At 44.1% G+C, this 14,709-nt stretch overlaps 1 protein-coding gene across 3 annotated transcripts in view; it reads right to left on the bottom strand.

The window, feature by feature from the left end:
• Window positions 1-14,709, bottom strand: part of DEPTOR (DEP domain containing MTOR interacting protein) — a 64,132-nt gene that overhangs the window by 40,580 nt on the left and 8,843 nt on the right. For all 3 annotated transcript variants that reach the window (XM_081012725.1, XM_081012724.1, XM_081012723.1), the window contains exons 3-4: window positions 8,352-8,530; window positions 5,582-5,705 (exon numbers count right to left, since the gene is read on the bottom strand). In XM_081012725.1, coding sequence (XP_080868851.1) covers window positions 5,582-5,705; window positions 8,352-8,530 — 303 coding nt within the window. The remainder of the gene's footprint in view (window positions 1-5,581; window positions 5,706-8,351; window positions 8,531-14,709) is intronic.

Here is a 14,709-nt window from a genome sequence, read left to right on the forward strand (position 1 = left end):
GAGGGCTTGCATCTGTAAGGCTGAATGGGCATTGTGTTGTGCTTGGGATACAGACAGACCTGTTGCATTTCCCATGGAAACTCTTGCAAGTGTCAGTACGGGGCAGGGAGGGGGGCAGATTTGCCCTTAACGTTAAATTGGCCCCCCAAATGCAGTGCTTTTCATCTCACATTTCATGCACATAGGGGTGAATGGCAAGAAATCACTTATTTTTTAATAATAATAATAATAATAATAATAATAATAAATTTTATTTATACACCTCCCTCCCTGGCCAGAGCCGGGCTCAGGGTGGCTAACACCAGTAAAATTACAGTAAAAACATAATGGGGGGGTGCAATTTAAAATACAGGTTAAAATGCAATTTAAAATGCAGCCTCATTTTAAAAGTAGCCCATGGATCAAAACCGTAAGGGGAGGGAAAACATAAGGGTCAGACTGAGTCCAAACCAAAGGCCAGGCGGAATAGCTCTGTTTTGCAGGCCCTGTGGAAAGATATCAAGTCCCGCAGGGCCCTAGTCTCTTGTGACAGAGCGTTCCACCAAGTCGGGGCCAGTACTGAAAAGGCCCTGGCCCTAGTTGAGACCTAGTTAAGACTTTTGTAGGAAGTCAAAGGGGAGACCATCGGTGTATGTTTCAGTACTGCACAAAACCTGTTCCCACCCCCCAGTGATCCCAATAATTAAAAATCAAGCAGGATCCCATCTCCATTCTGCTTTTAATTTTTGGTCATTCTAGAGCAGGAGTGGGAAACCTTGTTATGAAGCACTCTTGACCCACATTAAAAGTTTGCTTGGGGGTCACATCCAGTGGTGGTGGGTGGCATTAATGGGTGCTGACGGCATAGCTCACACAAACCTGAACTGAACTGACCACCTGCAAGGGTCTGCATGAAATTAGGCTGAAGGCCACCTGCAGCCACAGCTCTAACATATAACAGGAGATACATGGGATTTTTGTGTGTTAGACAGCTCTGCTTTATCTGCCTTGACAAAGTGATTGCAGGTAGCCTGACAAAGTGGATTTAAAAGTGCTGTTAGTAAGCAGATTTTGTACAGTCTCAGATGATAAAACAGCATCATGGGAATCTTTCAAATGGAAAAGCCTGTTAAGTCATCCTGTCTACTTCCCCTTTTAACACACAGTTATTCCCTAATGACTGTTTCATTCAGTGTAGTCTTTAAAGCCTCACATCACCAGACAGGGCATAGATCAGCAACCAAAAGAAAGCTGACTGCCACAAAAACAGAGAATGTAATGACTACACATGGGTAGTTTGCAGTCCTGGGGGGTCTGTGTGGAAAGGGAATAAACTAACTGAAACAGAAAATTATATTAAAGACACACACTATCACAGGATTTACTGACACTCAAAGACTAAACCTGAGATGGTTTTCCACTATTTTGTTATTATTTACTCTAGTTTTAAAATTCACATTGAAACAAATATCCGTTTATTTAAATATTAGTTAATATTAGTTTATTGAATATGAATTCAATATTAGTTCATATGAATGAAATTAATGCTAACATAACATGTGTGCATTTATTCTGAGCGCAGAAAACACGTTTCCTTGCTGTAGAATTTGGCTTGTCTTAAAACCTATGGAGAACACACAGGCCTTCCTTTACATTAAATTTTTCTGTGGTCGCCATGCACTATTTAGAACACTGTTATTTGAAGTAGGTGGGGAAGGGAGAATCTGAAGGATCTTTCTGCCTTTTAGCACTGGGGCAGAGAGCATCTTTCCCATCTCTTTTAGGCTGAGTTCCAAGTTGGAACATCTAACTTTAACCACAGCCATTAAGCCTTGCAATTTCCCTCTGTTTATGAAAACATTCTTCTATGGCATTAGGGAAGTGTATTGAAAACACAGCATGTTCTTCCATTTGCTGTGTTTGACATTTGAAAAGCAAGGGAAATTTGTTTCACTGGCTGCTGCAAACAAACGGAACAAGAAGACAAACACAAAAAGAAGGGAAATTTAAAACAAACAAACAAACAAACAAACAAACAGCACATCAATCCTACTTGGACTGAGGAACCATTATCGCAGTTTCCTCGTGCTCTTCTTATTATATTGTTCACTGAATTTCTATACCACCCTATACCCGCAGGTCTCAGGGCAGTTCATGGAATAAAATCAGAACATAAAACCACAAAATACATAATCAGAATGAAAACAAAATAAAAACAACAGCAACCCGACTATTCTGTCTGCCTCACACATATATCCAAAAAGTCACTATCCTTCTCAGTGTTTTACTAAGCCCACTTATTTGTTTACCATCTGCTGTGAGTCAACTACCTGAAAGAACAGAAACCACCTGAAAAATACAGTCAGTATCAGGGACACGCCCAGCAGAGAGGAATCTCCAGAGGAGGAGGAATTGGCTGCACCTGAGTTGCCAAGAAGTAGGAGGCGGAGCAAGCGATTAGAGCAGAAGGTGGGAAGGACATGGCGTATATCTGGCCTTAAGAGGGGTCAGAAGCTAGTCGAGTCAACTGACTCAGACAGTGAAGGATGTGTTGTGGAAGCTTGGACTGCTATAAGCCTGTTATTGAGAAATAAACCTCATCTACTTAAACTGCCAGTGTTCCATGTCTTGTGTGGGAGAAACGCTAAACCTGACAGCCAGCTTACATCCAATTGATCATGGCTTTGTTACCTGGTGGCCTGGCAAAGATATTTACTTACCACTGGTGACCAGATGAATAACAACTGACCTACCGTACTTGTTTTCTGTCTCTGTGCCTAAAGATTTACAATCCCCTATCTGGTGACTGTATCACCCAGTAGTGATGTATGGAAGTGAGAGCTGGACCATAAAGAAGGCTGATCACCAAAGAATTGATGCTTTTGAATTATGGTGCTGGAGGAGACTCTTGAGAGTCCCATGGACTGCAAGAAGATCAAACCTATCCATTCTGAAGGAAATCAGCCCTGAGTGCTCACTGGAAGGACAGATCCTGAAGCTGAGGCTCCAATACTTTGGCCACCTCATGAGAAGAGAAGACTCTCTGGAAAAGACCTGATGTTGGGAAAGATGGAGGGCACAAGGAGAAGGGGATGACAGAAGATGAGATGGTTGGACAGTGCTATCAAAGCTACCAGCATGAGTTTGACCAAACTACGGAAGGCAGTGGAAGACAGGAGTGCCTGGCGTGCTCTGGTCCATGGGGTCATGAAAAGTCGGACACGACTAAACGACTAAACAACAACAGCATCTGGTAAAGGCCACAGCTTCTTGCTTTTACAATGGTACCTTGGGTTACAGACGCTTCAGGTTACAGACTTTGCTAACACAGAAACAGTACCTCAGGTTAAGAACTTTGCTTCAGGATGAGAACAGAAATCGTACGGTGGTAGCGGGAGGCCCCATTAGCTAAAGTGGTACCTCACGTTAAGAACAGTTTCAGGTTAAGAACGGACCTCTAGAACGAATTAAGTTCTTAACCCGAGGTACCACTGTTTTTCCCAAGCCCTATTCTGATCTCCTACAGTCCCTTACTAGGGGCAAACATACTCAACATCCTTATTATTAAAATTTGTATATCGCCCATCATTACACGGATTAGCCATTTCTGTTATGCTAGGTAAGATTCCTGAGGACATCTGACAGACAAACCACTATTTGAGACAGCTCTGGAATGCAATTCTCAGTGTTACAAAGCACCTACTTTCTTTCATTTCTCACATGCATTTTTCCCCTCTGAGGGCAAGTACATGCCATGCAGTTCCCCAAGCAAGTAACATGTACAAGAATGCAAAAACTGGGGTAAAGAGTCCATGAAAATGCATATATTGCTACAAATATCATCATCATCAACAACAACAACTTTATGACGGTCACAGACCAGCATAAGTTAAAACAGAAAACACAGGAATTTAGGAAATAAAACAGATAAAAGGGGTGACTTAAGGGGATGCGTGAGGGAGCCTTAAAATCAGCTAGAAGGTTGAAAGCAAGCAGTTGCTAAAATAACTATGGAAGGGAAGGGTGCAAGAGAGGGCACGGGTCTTGCGTATGAGCCCTCAGTTTAGGTCAGGTGCGTGACCCAAACCATTCTTCGGCGAATGTCCATCATAGCAGCGCAAAATCTGGCTGCTGTGTATGTTACGTCTGGGTATGCGTCTTGAAGTAGCAAGGGGGTGTAGAGTTGCTCTGTCCGTCCAGGGAATTTGTGTAGTATTGGCAGGAAGAACCTGACTCATACATCTGCATAATATTGGCAGTGGAAGAAGACATTTTCTGTAGTTTCTAGTTGCCCTGAGGCACAAGGGCATTTCCTCTCCTCCTATGGTACCTTCCATAAAACGGCCTTCCTGGATAGCTGAGGGGAGGACCTGGCATCGGGCCAAAGTGAAGGCCCTTCGCTGTTTTGCTATTTCTAAGTTGGTTATGGACGCGGGTGGCGCTGTGGTCTAAACCACAGAGCCTAGGGCTTGCCAATTGGAAGGTCAGCGGTTCGAATCCCTGTGGCGGGGTGAGCTTCCGTTGTTTGGTCCCAGCTCCTGCCAACCTAGTGGTTCGAAAGCACCTCAGAGTGCAAGTAGACAAATAGGTACCGCTCCAGCGGTAAGGTAAACGGCATTTCCGTGCGCTGCTCTGGTATGCCAGAAGCGGCTTAGTCATGCTGGCCACATGACTCGGAAAAACTGTCTGCGGACAAATGCTGGCTCCCTCGGCCTATAAAGTGAGATGAGCGCCACAACCCGAGAGTTGTCCACGACTGGACCTAACCGTCAGGGGTACCTTTACCTTTACCTTTAAGTTGGTTATATATGGCATTTGGGCCTGAGGTATCTTTTGGTTTATTGGTAAGAGTAACACAGAAAAATGCTTTGTTTCAGGGGAAATTGTTTTGCAGAAGTGCATATATTAGGCAAAATTCCATACAAACGTGCATGTTAATGAGAAATTCACACTAAAATGCTGGTGCATTGTCTTGAGGACTTAGAAAAATTGCAGAGTAATGCAGGGGACAGAACTTAAGCTTGTGGAAACGAGAAAATGAGAGGAAACAAAGCTGACACGTTGGTCCATCCCTAGCTGCAGTCAGACAAATAAAAACACATTTCACTCTGTTCCTTGCACCTGAAAGAGCCACGTGTGCTGCTCATAAATGCTAGTGTTGTACCAAAACACCCCTCATGAATTGAACAATCTGTTCACCTTTTGCATATCCATTTCCAGTAAATGTCAGCTCACATGTTGTACTTGTTGCTACTTGCGCCTAAATCAGGCATGCTGCAAACAACCCCTTCAGTCTGAGCAAAAATGACACGGACCTCGTCGCAGGTGGCAAACTCCTCTGTTATTTGACCCATATAATCTGACAGGATATTAAGAATCTCCATCCAACCATCTGTTTCAAATCTTAATTATATGCTCAGGACTCATCTCTGTCAGTATAACCTTTCTCTTGGGAAAACTGAGGAGACGGAAGATGCCGTTCTTAATAAAGGATAATGCAATTCAGTAAGAACCTATGAATGTAAGACCATTTTTCTAGTTGTTAATCAACACAAGCCGATAAAGAGCAGGTAACACTGTCAACCTTCTGTGTGCAACCTACTTTTCATACAGCCTCTGTCCTCTCATGAAGGCCTTCACTTCGTTGTCAAGTGGGAACGTTCCATCATCTTTCCGAAAGCGGTAGAAAAGTTTGAGGTCCTTGAATTCCTTATGCTCATCGCAAACTGAAGTGCAAAACCCAGAAGAAGAAGAAATAGTAAACACTTCACATCAAGAACTTGCAGTAATCATCATTATGAATCTGGAAGCAATGCAGATACTAAATCATTGTTTTTCTTTACAAAAAAAAACAGGCTTCAAATAAACCACAAAAACGATTGACCTTTTATTGTACTTCGTTAAAAAAAACCTTAGTTTGTGAAGCTCTGCATGCATTCCTACTTTATTATCCACAGCCATTTATAGGCGGGGGGAATTACTGACCTTTTAAAAAATAATAATCTGTTGATTATAATTTATTGCATTTTTACCCCACCCTTCCACTAAGGAGCATGGGGTGGTGTTTCATTGTTCTCTGTCCCCCACCATTTTATCTTCATAGTGCCCTGTGTGATAAGTTAAGCTGGAGATACAACAATAAATAAATAACACATATTAAAACCAGCGTAACACGGAAACAGAATAACATCTAATCCTCATTGTGGCGATCACACAGGGTCCCCGGACGTTTCACTGTCTATTGATCCCTGTGCCACCACTTTATTTCTCGCTGCCACCACCCAGGCCCTACCTGGGACAATACTGAGTCCAGTCAGGGTTAAATTGGAACACAAACTTCTGTTTATTTATTGCAGTTTAACAAGTGTGTGGTTTCATAAACGGTATCGGTCAATTACAATCATGGGGTGCCTATCCAGTCCTATAACTTCCGCTACCTGCTCTCACTCACTAAACCACCTCTCAGATATTTATTTGTATTCCTAGCTCCTAACTGTTCCTGACTCAACTTATTTTGCTACACTAATTCAACCTACCCACAGACTCTATCCCAATTCACTCCCACTCCAACCAACTCCCAACGAACTCCTTCCTCCGCCCCTCCCAGAGTTGGTTTTATAGTCCCTCTGACTCCACCCCCCTGGGTTCTGATTGGGTAACTTGTTTAACTATTTCACCTCCAGCACTCTCATATGTGAACGTCACACTCATTCCTGTTTTAAACTGCAACACCAAACAAAAGCCTAAGTGAACAAGTGGACCTTCAGCTTGCATTGTGAACTAATAAGAATCAGCACCAGCCATTTCTTAGAAGGGAAGGCAATCCACAAACAGGGCCCCGCCATAGGTTTGCACCACTTATCAAAACTCTCTTTCTATCTTGTGATCAATGGCCGTGTTCACAGGTAATGATAGGTTTCTGGCTTATTGTGGTTTATGACGAATAAGCAATCTGCCCAATTGCAGCCACTTTGAGCCTCCTTTGGTGTGCGCAGGCTAAACAAACCTGGAAAACTTGGCTTCCCCCCTTACGTTCAAAGATGAGATCCTGAATCGTTGCTATCTAGAGAGTCATGGCCACTGGCCAACCTGAAACCATAGTTTGTTGCCGACTTACCAATGGCATCTTGTTCAGAAGCAACAAACCACAGTTCCCAGTTTGTTTATCCTGCTTACACCAGGGGAGGAGTGAAGTCGAAGCAAGTGGGCAGCATGCAGTGGCTAGATCTTTATTTAGCGTAAGCTACAAACCCCAGTTTATTGTTACATGTGAACACGGCCAATCAATTACTGGTCTTTTTATCTCTCAGCTGCAGCCTATCTCTGTTTGTCCACTTATTTCATTTTCTTTTATGCACTTAAATCTCTGTATATTTCTCTTTAACAGTTCCCTCCATTGTCCAATATTTATTCAAAACGTCTTATAAGTTTCAACTATCTTCAGAGTTCTACCTTCTTATCTTCCTTCATTAAACCCCCTTATGCAATTTCATGTTTTTCATCATTTATGACCCCCTTTTTGTTTTTCTCTGCTTTGCTCCCTTTGCTCCTTTTATTGTCGTTAGGTTAATTAACACATCTTATTTTAATTTTCTGCAAATTTTCTTTTTTGCTTTCTTGTACTCCTACCAAACTAGTGTTCAGTCTCTTATTTTTATTCAGATTTTGAGACTGTGGGTAAGAGAGACTTATGGATTTTATCTGTGCATGGGGTCTGATAGTGTCCAACATGTGGCTCACCATATGTTGTTGGACTTCAACTCATAGCTGTCAACTTTTGCCTTTTCTTGCGAGGAATCCTATTTGGAATATGGGAATTTCCCTTTAAAAAGGGGAAACGCTGACAGCTATGCTTCAACTGCCATAATTTCTGACCCCTGAAAATGTTAGCTGAGGCTGATGGGAGTTGTAGTCCAACATCATCTGAAGGACAAAACATTGGCTAGCCCTGGGTTTAAGTAATTAAACACACACACACATATATATACTGTGTATGTATATATGTGTGTGTGTGTGTGTGTGTGTATATATATATATAAATATATATATATACACACACGTGTGTGTGTGTGTGTGTGTGTGTGTGTGTATAATGATTTAATCCAGCTGCTTTTTCTTTAAAATAAACAGGGCTTTTATTACTTTAAAAAATGTGAATAATGCAGTGTTTGGTTTGGCCCTAAAATAACGCATGCTAAACACTCCAAATATAAATGCTATTATAATAGTTAAGCAATCTTCACAATCATTATTTAGGTTTTTGTTCTTTCATATTGACTAATAACACACGACGATCACCAGGTCAGACCTGCCTGCACCCTTAACTATAGTTTCTGGCTATGGGCTCAGGTGTGCTGCTTCTTTCCACCCACCGTGGTGAATGATGCTACGATCCAGTAATTTTTGCACTAGTTTAATTGCAGTCTCCCTGTCAGAGGCCTCCTTGTGATCAATCAGCCAGTCAATCAGTTCTTTGGCAACGAAGCAGTTTGGATATGTCTTCAGGTGATGTCTCCGATCTTTAATTATCTTTTCTTCATGCAGTCTGAGCCTGTGAACCAAACAATATCACGCCGTGAGAAATCTTTGCATAGCATCTGCCTCAACATTACAAACTGGAAAGAAAAAGCTCGTATCAGAGTGGTGTCAGCTAAATAATAATAATAAAAAACATATTTTGAAGGTATCGCTGGCCTTGTATCCTCACTTCCATTTAACACTTCCCTCTGCTATCTGTAGCCACACCCCTTTTTAACAGAACAGAATTACCTCAGAGCATGTACAAAGTGCCTTTCCCTTCCTCTCTCTGCCCCCCCCCCGAGAAACCGAAGTTCATGTCAGTGCATGTTAGCATTGCTAGAGATGTAAACTATTATATTGCCCCCATACAGTTTCTCCTCATACCATAATTTTAATATTGTTTACTCAGTCTTATTTCACATGCCCTGCCATGTTATTCTTTTGCGGTTGACATTTGGTATTTTAGTGCCCAAGACTGCAATATTACAATCACTTGCCTGGAATTAAGTCCCATTAAAGTGAACAGATATCCGAGTAGATATGCATAGCATTGCACTGTAAAACAATACAACTAGAAGAAGCTTGTGCTTATACTGCAGTTGCAGAAAGTCTGAATTTACACTGATATACTGTGCTGACTGCATATTTTCTCAGGTACATAAACATTGTACGTTTAAAGGCACTATCTTTCCCCCAGAGACTCCTGGGAGCTGTAGTTTCTTAAAGGTACTGAGAATCGTAGCTCTGTGAGGGATAAACTACAGTTCCCAGCATTCTTTGGGGAAAGCCATGTGCTTTGAATGTGTTATATGGATAGGACGATAGTTGCTTCGGCTACATTGGTGTGTGTGGGTGTGAAATCAATATGAAGTTGACACAGGAGTTGCAAGGTGGATTTTCAGAGTGGGAGTTTTGTTCTTTGTATTAAAATGGGGGGGGGGGTGTCATATTTCACAGTCTCTCATCCTCTGATAAGTCCTATAGATTTGGATGGAGTTAAACTTTCAGGTAAGCATACTTTGGGTTCAGGGCTGGCTCAAGAGACATTGTCGCCAGAGGCAAAGTCAAGGTATGTAATATCCAAGGCAGCAAAATAGTCAAGTTATTTTGGCACCTGAGGCAGGACATCCCACCGGTGTTTTTCCCGTGTCCTGTCAGTAAAAATATAACAATATTATTATTATTATTATTATTATTATTATTATTACTACTAAAAAAGTCCTGCTCTTTCACAAGACACAAAATCAGTTGCCTAATAGTAGGGCCGGCCCTTATTTTGATTTCCACCTTATGGTTCAGTTACAATTTGCATGCGGAAGTGCCTGCCCATCAAATAACCGCAGAGGTCTAGCAATGCATGGGGAGCAACGTTGGAAAGGGGGGGTTGCCTTATTGCTCCAGAACAGGGGTCAGCAAACTTTTTCAGCAGGGGGGCGGTCCACTGTCCCTCAGACCTTGTAGGGGGCCGGACTGTTATGTACTGAAGTTCTCACCCTGGGCCAGCAGGGGGATACTATAGATAGTTCAGGTCCACATATGCAAATAAGGGATCGAAAGTGATGTTCAGTGATTGGATAGTTACAGAAAGTTGTTACAGTTACGTTGTACTGGAGCTCTATATAAGCAGGCTGGCTGAACCCTTCAGTTCAGTTCTGTTCTGACCTGTGAATAAACAAGAGCTGTTTGGAGAATCGCTGTGCCATCTGATATGTTCACCCACAACTTAACACGGACTATTTTTTTTTGGGGGGGGGGGTGGAATGAATAAATTCCTATGCCCCACAAATAACCCAGAGATGCCTTTTAAATAAAAGCACACATTATATTCATGTAGAAACACGCTGATTCCTGGACCGTCCGCCGGCCGGATTGAGAAGGCGATTGGGCTGGATCTGGCCCCTGGGCCTTAGGTTGCCTACCCATGCTCCAGAAGAAGCATCTTTCCATTTGAAATATGCTAGCCTTAAAAAAACAACAACTAAGAATTAGAAGCATTTAGAATTAAGAAGCAAGCAGGCTTCCATCCAGGGAAGATGGCACGACTCCCACACAGGCCTGAGCCTTCTTGGCATCTCTTTTGGAAAGTGAGCAATGTCCCCGCTTCCCGACACTACTAGGAAAACACAATTATACACAAGACGGAAGCCACAGGGAGCCCAGATGTGATGGAGGTCTTCTATCGGAGAATTTCCAGGCCCTGTTCCCCCCTTTCCCCCTTTCATTTAAAAAGTAGCTCGCTCTCTGGTGTCTGGAGATCATGGAAGCAGCAGCAAATATAGAACTGAATAGGAAAATTAAAAAACAAACAAACACAAGGACAGTCTGAGAATGGAAAAAGGAGGGCAGACAATAGGCTTCTTCACACATCACACTGAACACAGCTGTCTCTACCCATGTACAAGTGTTTGTGTGAAAGAACGCACACTTGTTAGTTTGCACAGCTCGGGTACTGTGTACACAGGTACTTGGAGTGTACGCTCATGTGAATAACTATACAAGCGTTTCAGCTCAAGCATTCAAGTACAGTTGACGCTTGGCTTGCGAACGTGATCCAACCTGCAGCGTTTGCAACCCGGAGTGGCGCGTCTGTGCACGCACAGGTTGTGATTCGGCGCTTCTGCACATGCACGACAGCCGAAACCCGGAAGTAACCCGTTCTGGTACTTCCGGGTTTCGGCGGTCTGTAACCCGAAATAACGCAACCTGAAGGGTCTGTAACCCGAGGTATGATGGTACACACATACTGAGTGTGAACGTCCCTAGAATTTTGATTTTATTCCAGCTTAACTGTCCTTGCTTCAGCCAATATATCCTCTGCTAGAGATCTCTAGGTCCCGTCACAGAACTAAAATGACCGGAGTTACTTGCAAAGGGGAGATGATGGTTACACTAGTTTAACTCTCCAACAGAGACACACTCAAAGTACTTAAAGACTGTTGTAGGCCTGGCAGATGGTGAGACTGGTTCTTGGCCTGACGGAAAATAAAAACACGAGGAAACACGGAATCAGTTTTCCAGTGCCATATGTTAAAACAAATAAACACACTCCAGTGTGTCTATTAAACGAGTTTGAATGTCAGCAGCAGCCAGGAATAATTCTTCCACATAAGTGTTAACAAGCTTCTCATTACCACATTATTTGTGATACCCAGCTGCCAAAAGTTACGTTAACTACATCCAGAGCTACAGGAAAACGTTGTGGATGTATGCTGTAATATATACATGCACAGGTAAGTATAGCAGGAGGTTCAAACATCATGATCTGAGGTGCAAATGTGGTGACTGGTATCTAAGACTTTTTTTTTTTACTGTCCCTATATATTTCTAGCAAGGCTGGGGAACCTTTGGCCCTGCAGATGTTGCTGAAGTACAATTGCCACCAGCCCAAGCAAGCATGGGCAATCAGGAGGATGAATGCTGAGGGCTCTTCAGGATCTGTTGGTATGAGCTTCCTGGCCTGGGATTTTCCTCTTCTGCCAAATATGCTCCATAGCCGAAGCACTACAGTGAGGAACTCAAAAGGCCTTCCCCTCAATATTTGCTTGAACTACATTGTAGTTGCCCTATAGTTTTCCTGCCTAAGCTGGTGGAGGAGGTCTTGAACATGGTGGAGTACCCTTGTGTTATTTTATTGGGGGACTGTAGCGTTACATCAGGACTGGGCTCAGGTGTGATGGCCTGGGATTCAGACTCAGAGGCTGAACCTGAGGAATCCCAGCCTGCACAGGGGTCCCCGCCTCCAGAACCAGCTGAGCCGGGGCTGGGGCCTGAGCCTGAAGGGTCCTCACCTGTGCTGGATCTCAGGTGCAGGCACCAGCTGAGTCTGCTCTGGCCCCTGAGGTGATGGAGGACGCATTGCCTGCAGGTGCTCCACTCTCAGCCCCATCAGGGGAAGAGGAGGTTGCCTCTGGGTCCAGTAACCCTCCAGCCTCTCCTGAACTGCAGCAGCTCAGGGCAGAAAGGCGGAGGGAACTAAGTTCCTGCAGGAGGAGTGCTCGCCTCCAGGCCAGGAGAGGCGAGTCACCTGTGGACTGGGGTTGCCCTATGCCTCGAGGCAGATAAAAGCCAGTCAGCCCCAGTCTCAGGTTGCCGGAGCAACGTTGTTGCTAGCCTGTTCCCGCCTGCACTCTGTCCTGCTCTTCTGCCAGAGTTCCTGACCCCACCCGACTCCCTGCCTTGGACCCAGCTACAGCTTTGATGGACAGCCTCCATACTGCACCATCGACCTCGAACTGGAATCGGACCTCGCCTCTCAGTTAGCCCCCGGGACCAGCACATCAGGACTTCGTGGCAGCTACAAGGCTGTCCCAGAGCATTGCAGGCCTGCTCATATTGCAGGCCATACCATCTCCGTCTTCTGGCCCTTCTCCTCTCCTGCCTCTGAGTCTGGACTGCTCTCTGCCACAGCCTCTTCCTGCTCACTAAACCCTGTTGCCTCTTCAGCTTCCGACACCACCTCTTCCCCGTCTGCCCCCTCTTCTCCCTCTGACCACTCATTGTTGTCCCACCACCAACCCCCTGGAACTGAGCCTTCTTCCCTAGGGGGTTCCCCAGCTGTTGCCTCCCACCACTCCTCTGCTTCCAGCCAGTCCATGACATTCACTCACTCCTGACTAGGGAATCCAAGTTGACCCTCTGCTCTCTAGCAACATTTTCTGAAGAGCAACCGGGATCTGAACTGTCACTATGTACAGTATATATAGCTCAGGCTTCTAGCTACATATCCCACGACCATGACTGGAACTTCCTATTATTCCAAGCCATAACTGGCTTTTGAGGAAGAGACAAGGAGAATATAGTTCTCATGAGTGTCACTTGCTATGTGATCAGCATGTTACATGCAGTTAGATCACTGTCAGTTTGGACCCAAACAAGGAATTGACACATTAAAATTAGTGCTGGTGCTAAGCAGACTGTATGGACACCGTATAAATGTTTCCACATCTATTTTTGCGTACGAAAGGCAAGAGGCTTGGACCACGGTTCTTTGCAGCTTTTTTAAGCACTTTTGGCTGTACGGAAAGAGATAGGATTTCAGCCTAGACCTTGAAATAGGTGTTCTAGAAAATGTATTTTAAAATAAAGCAAGACTGGGTAATGCTTGGATAATTTGAAGAAGGGCTTTGGCTCAGTTCCAGAGAAGGTCCAAGTTTCAATATCCCTGGCATCTCAAAGTGGGGAGTTGAGAAAGTCACCTGTCCAAAATCCTGCACAGTTCGATGAACCAATGTTCTGACTCAGAAGAAGATGCTTCATGTGTTCCTAACTGTTCACAGAAGAGTAAAGTGACACCAGAAAGCACTTAGGTTATTTGGAAGAAGTTTGCTTTTAAGTTATTTCACAGATGAAGCAGTGCAGCCATTTTGGTTTGGAGCTACGGTATTAACTGAATTGTGTTAGAAGAGGTATGGCAAACCCTTAGCCCATAAGCCCCAATATATTTTCAGTGACAAAGTTTTAATATACCCCACAAGTGTCCCAGGAAAACCGGGGCATCCTGTTTTTTATCGCAAGAATACGTCGGCCATTTTGGTTGCCACAATTTCGCAACATGCTTTTTACCCGAGTGTGCGTTTTAGGGTGCCATGCCTGAAAAAGTGTGGGGGTCTTTTTTGGGGGGGGGGGGAACCATGGCGTGAAATCGCAGCAACCAAAATGGCTGCCACGCTCTCACAACGAAAAACAGGAAGATGGCATCCCAGATTTTGTGTGGCCTTTTATTTGACACACAAAAGCCAGCTGGCAGAAAACACACGGTCTAGGAGCTTTAGGAGGAGGCATTTCAAAGACACAATGCTCCTTGCTTAGGAAAAACTAGTTACATAGTTCTGGCAGCTGACTGCAGCTGGTGTTTGATGCTTTCTCACACCACGTTCCTCTTTCTAGGTGAGTCTCAGCCATGGAGATACTCTGTGTTCCTCAAACAGTGAGCCACCACCGGTGAGCCTTGAGCTTCAAGTGCCACCACAGTGTCTTTTGGTTGGATGAATGTCAGTACCAGCAGCTCCTTATATGCTGTGCAGAGGTGCCTGGGAGACAGATGCTCAAGGAGGGAGGTGGAAAGGAAGTTCTCCCTCCCTGGAGGGGAAAGGGCCAAAGGAGAAGTGGAAAGAAATCAGAAAGTGAAATAAAAGTTAATATTTAATCACCAAGCAAACAGGGTAGGGAAAGGAGGGAGAAATAAAGAGAGGGAAACTCTTATAGTAAGAA

Source organism: Podarcis pityusensis (assembly GCF_964106645.2).
Source record: "Podarcis pityusensis genome assembly, chromosome: 7".
Lineage (NCBI taxonomy): Eukaryota > Metazoa > Chordata > Lepidosauria > Squamata > Lacertidae > Podarcis > Podarcis pityusensis.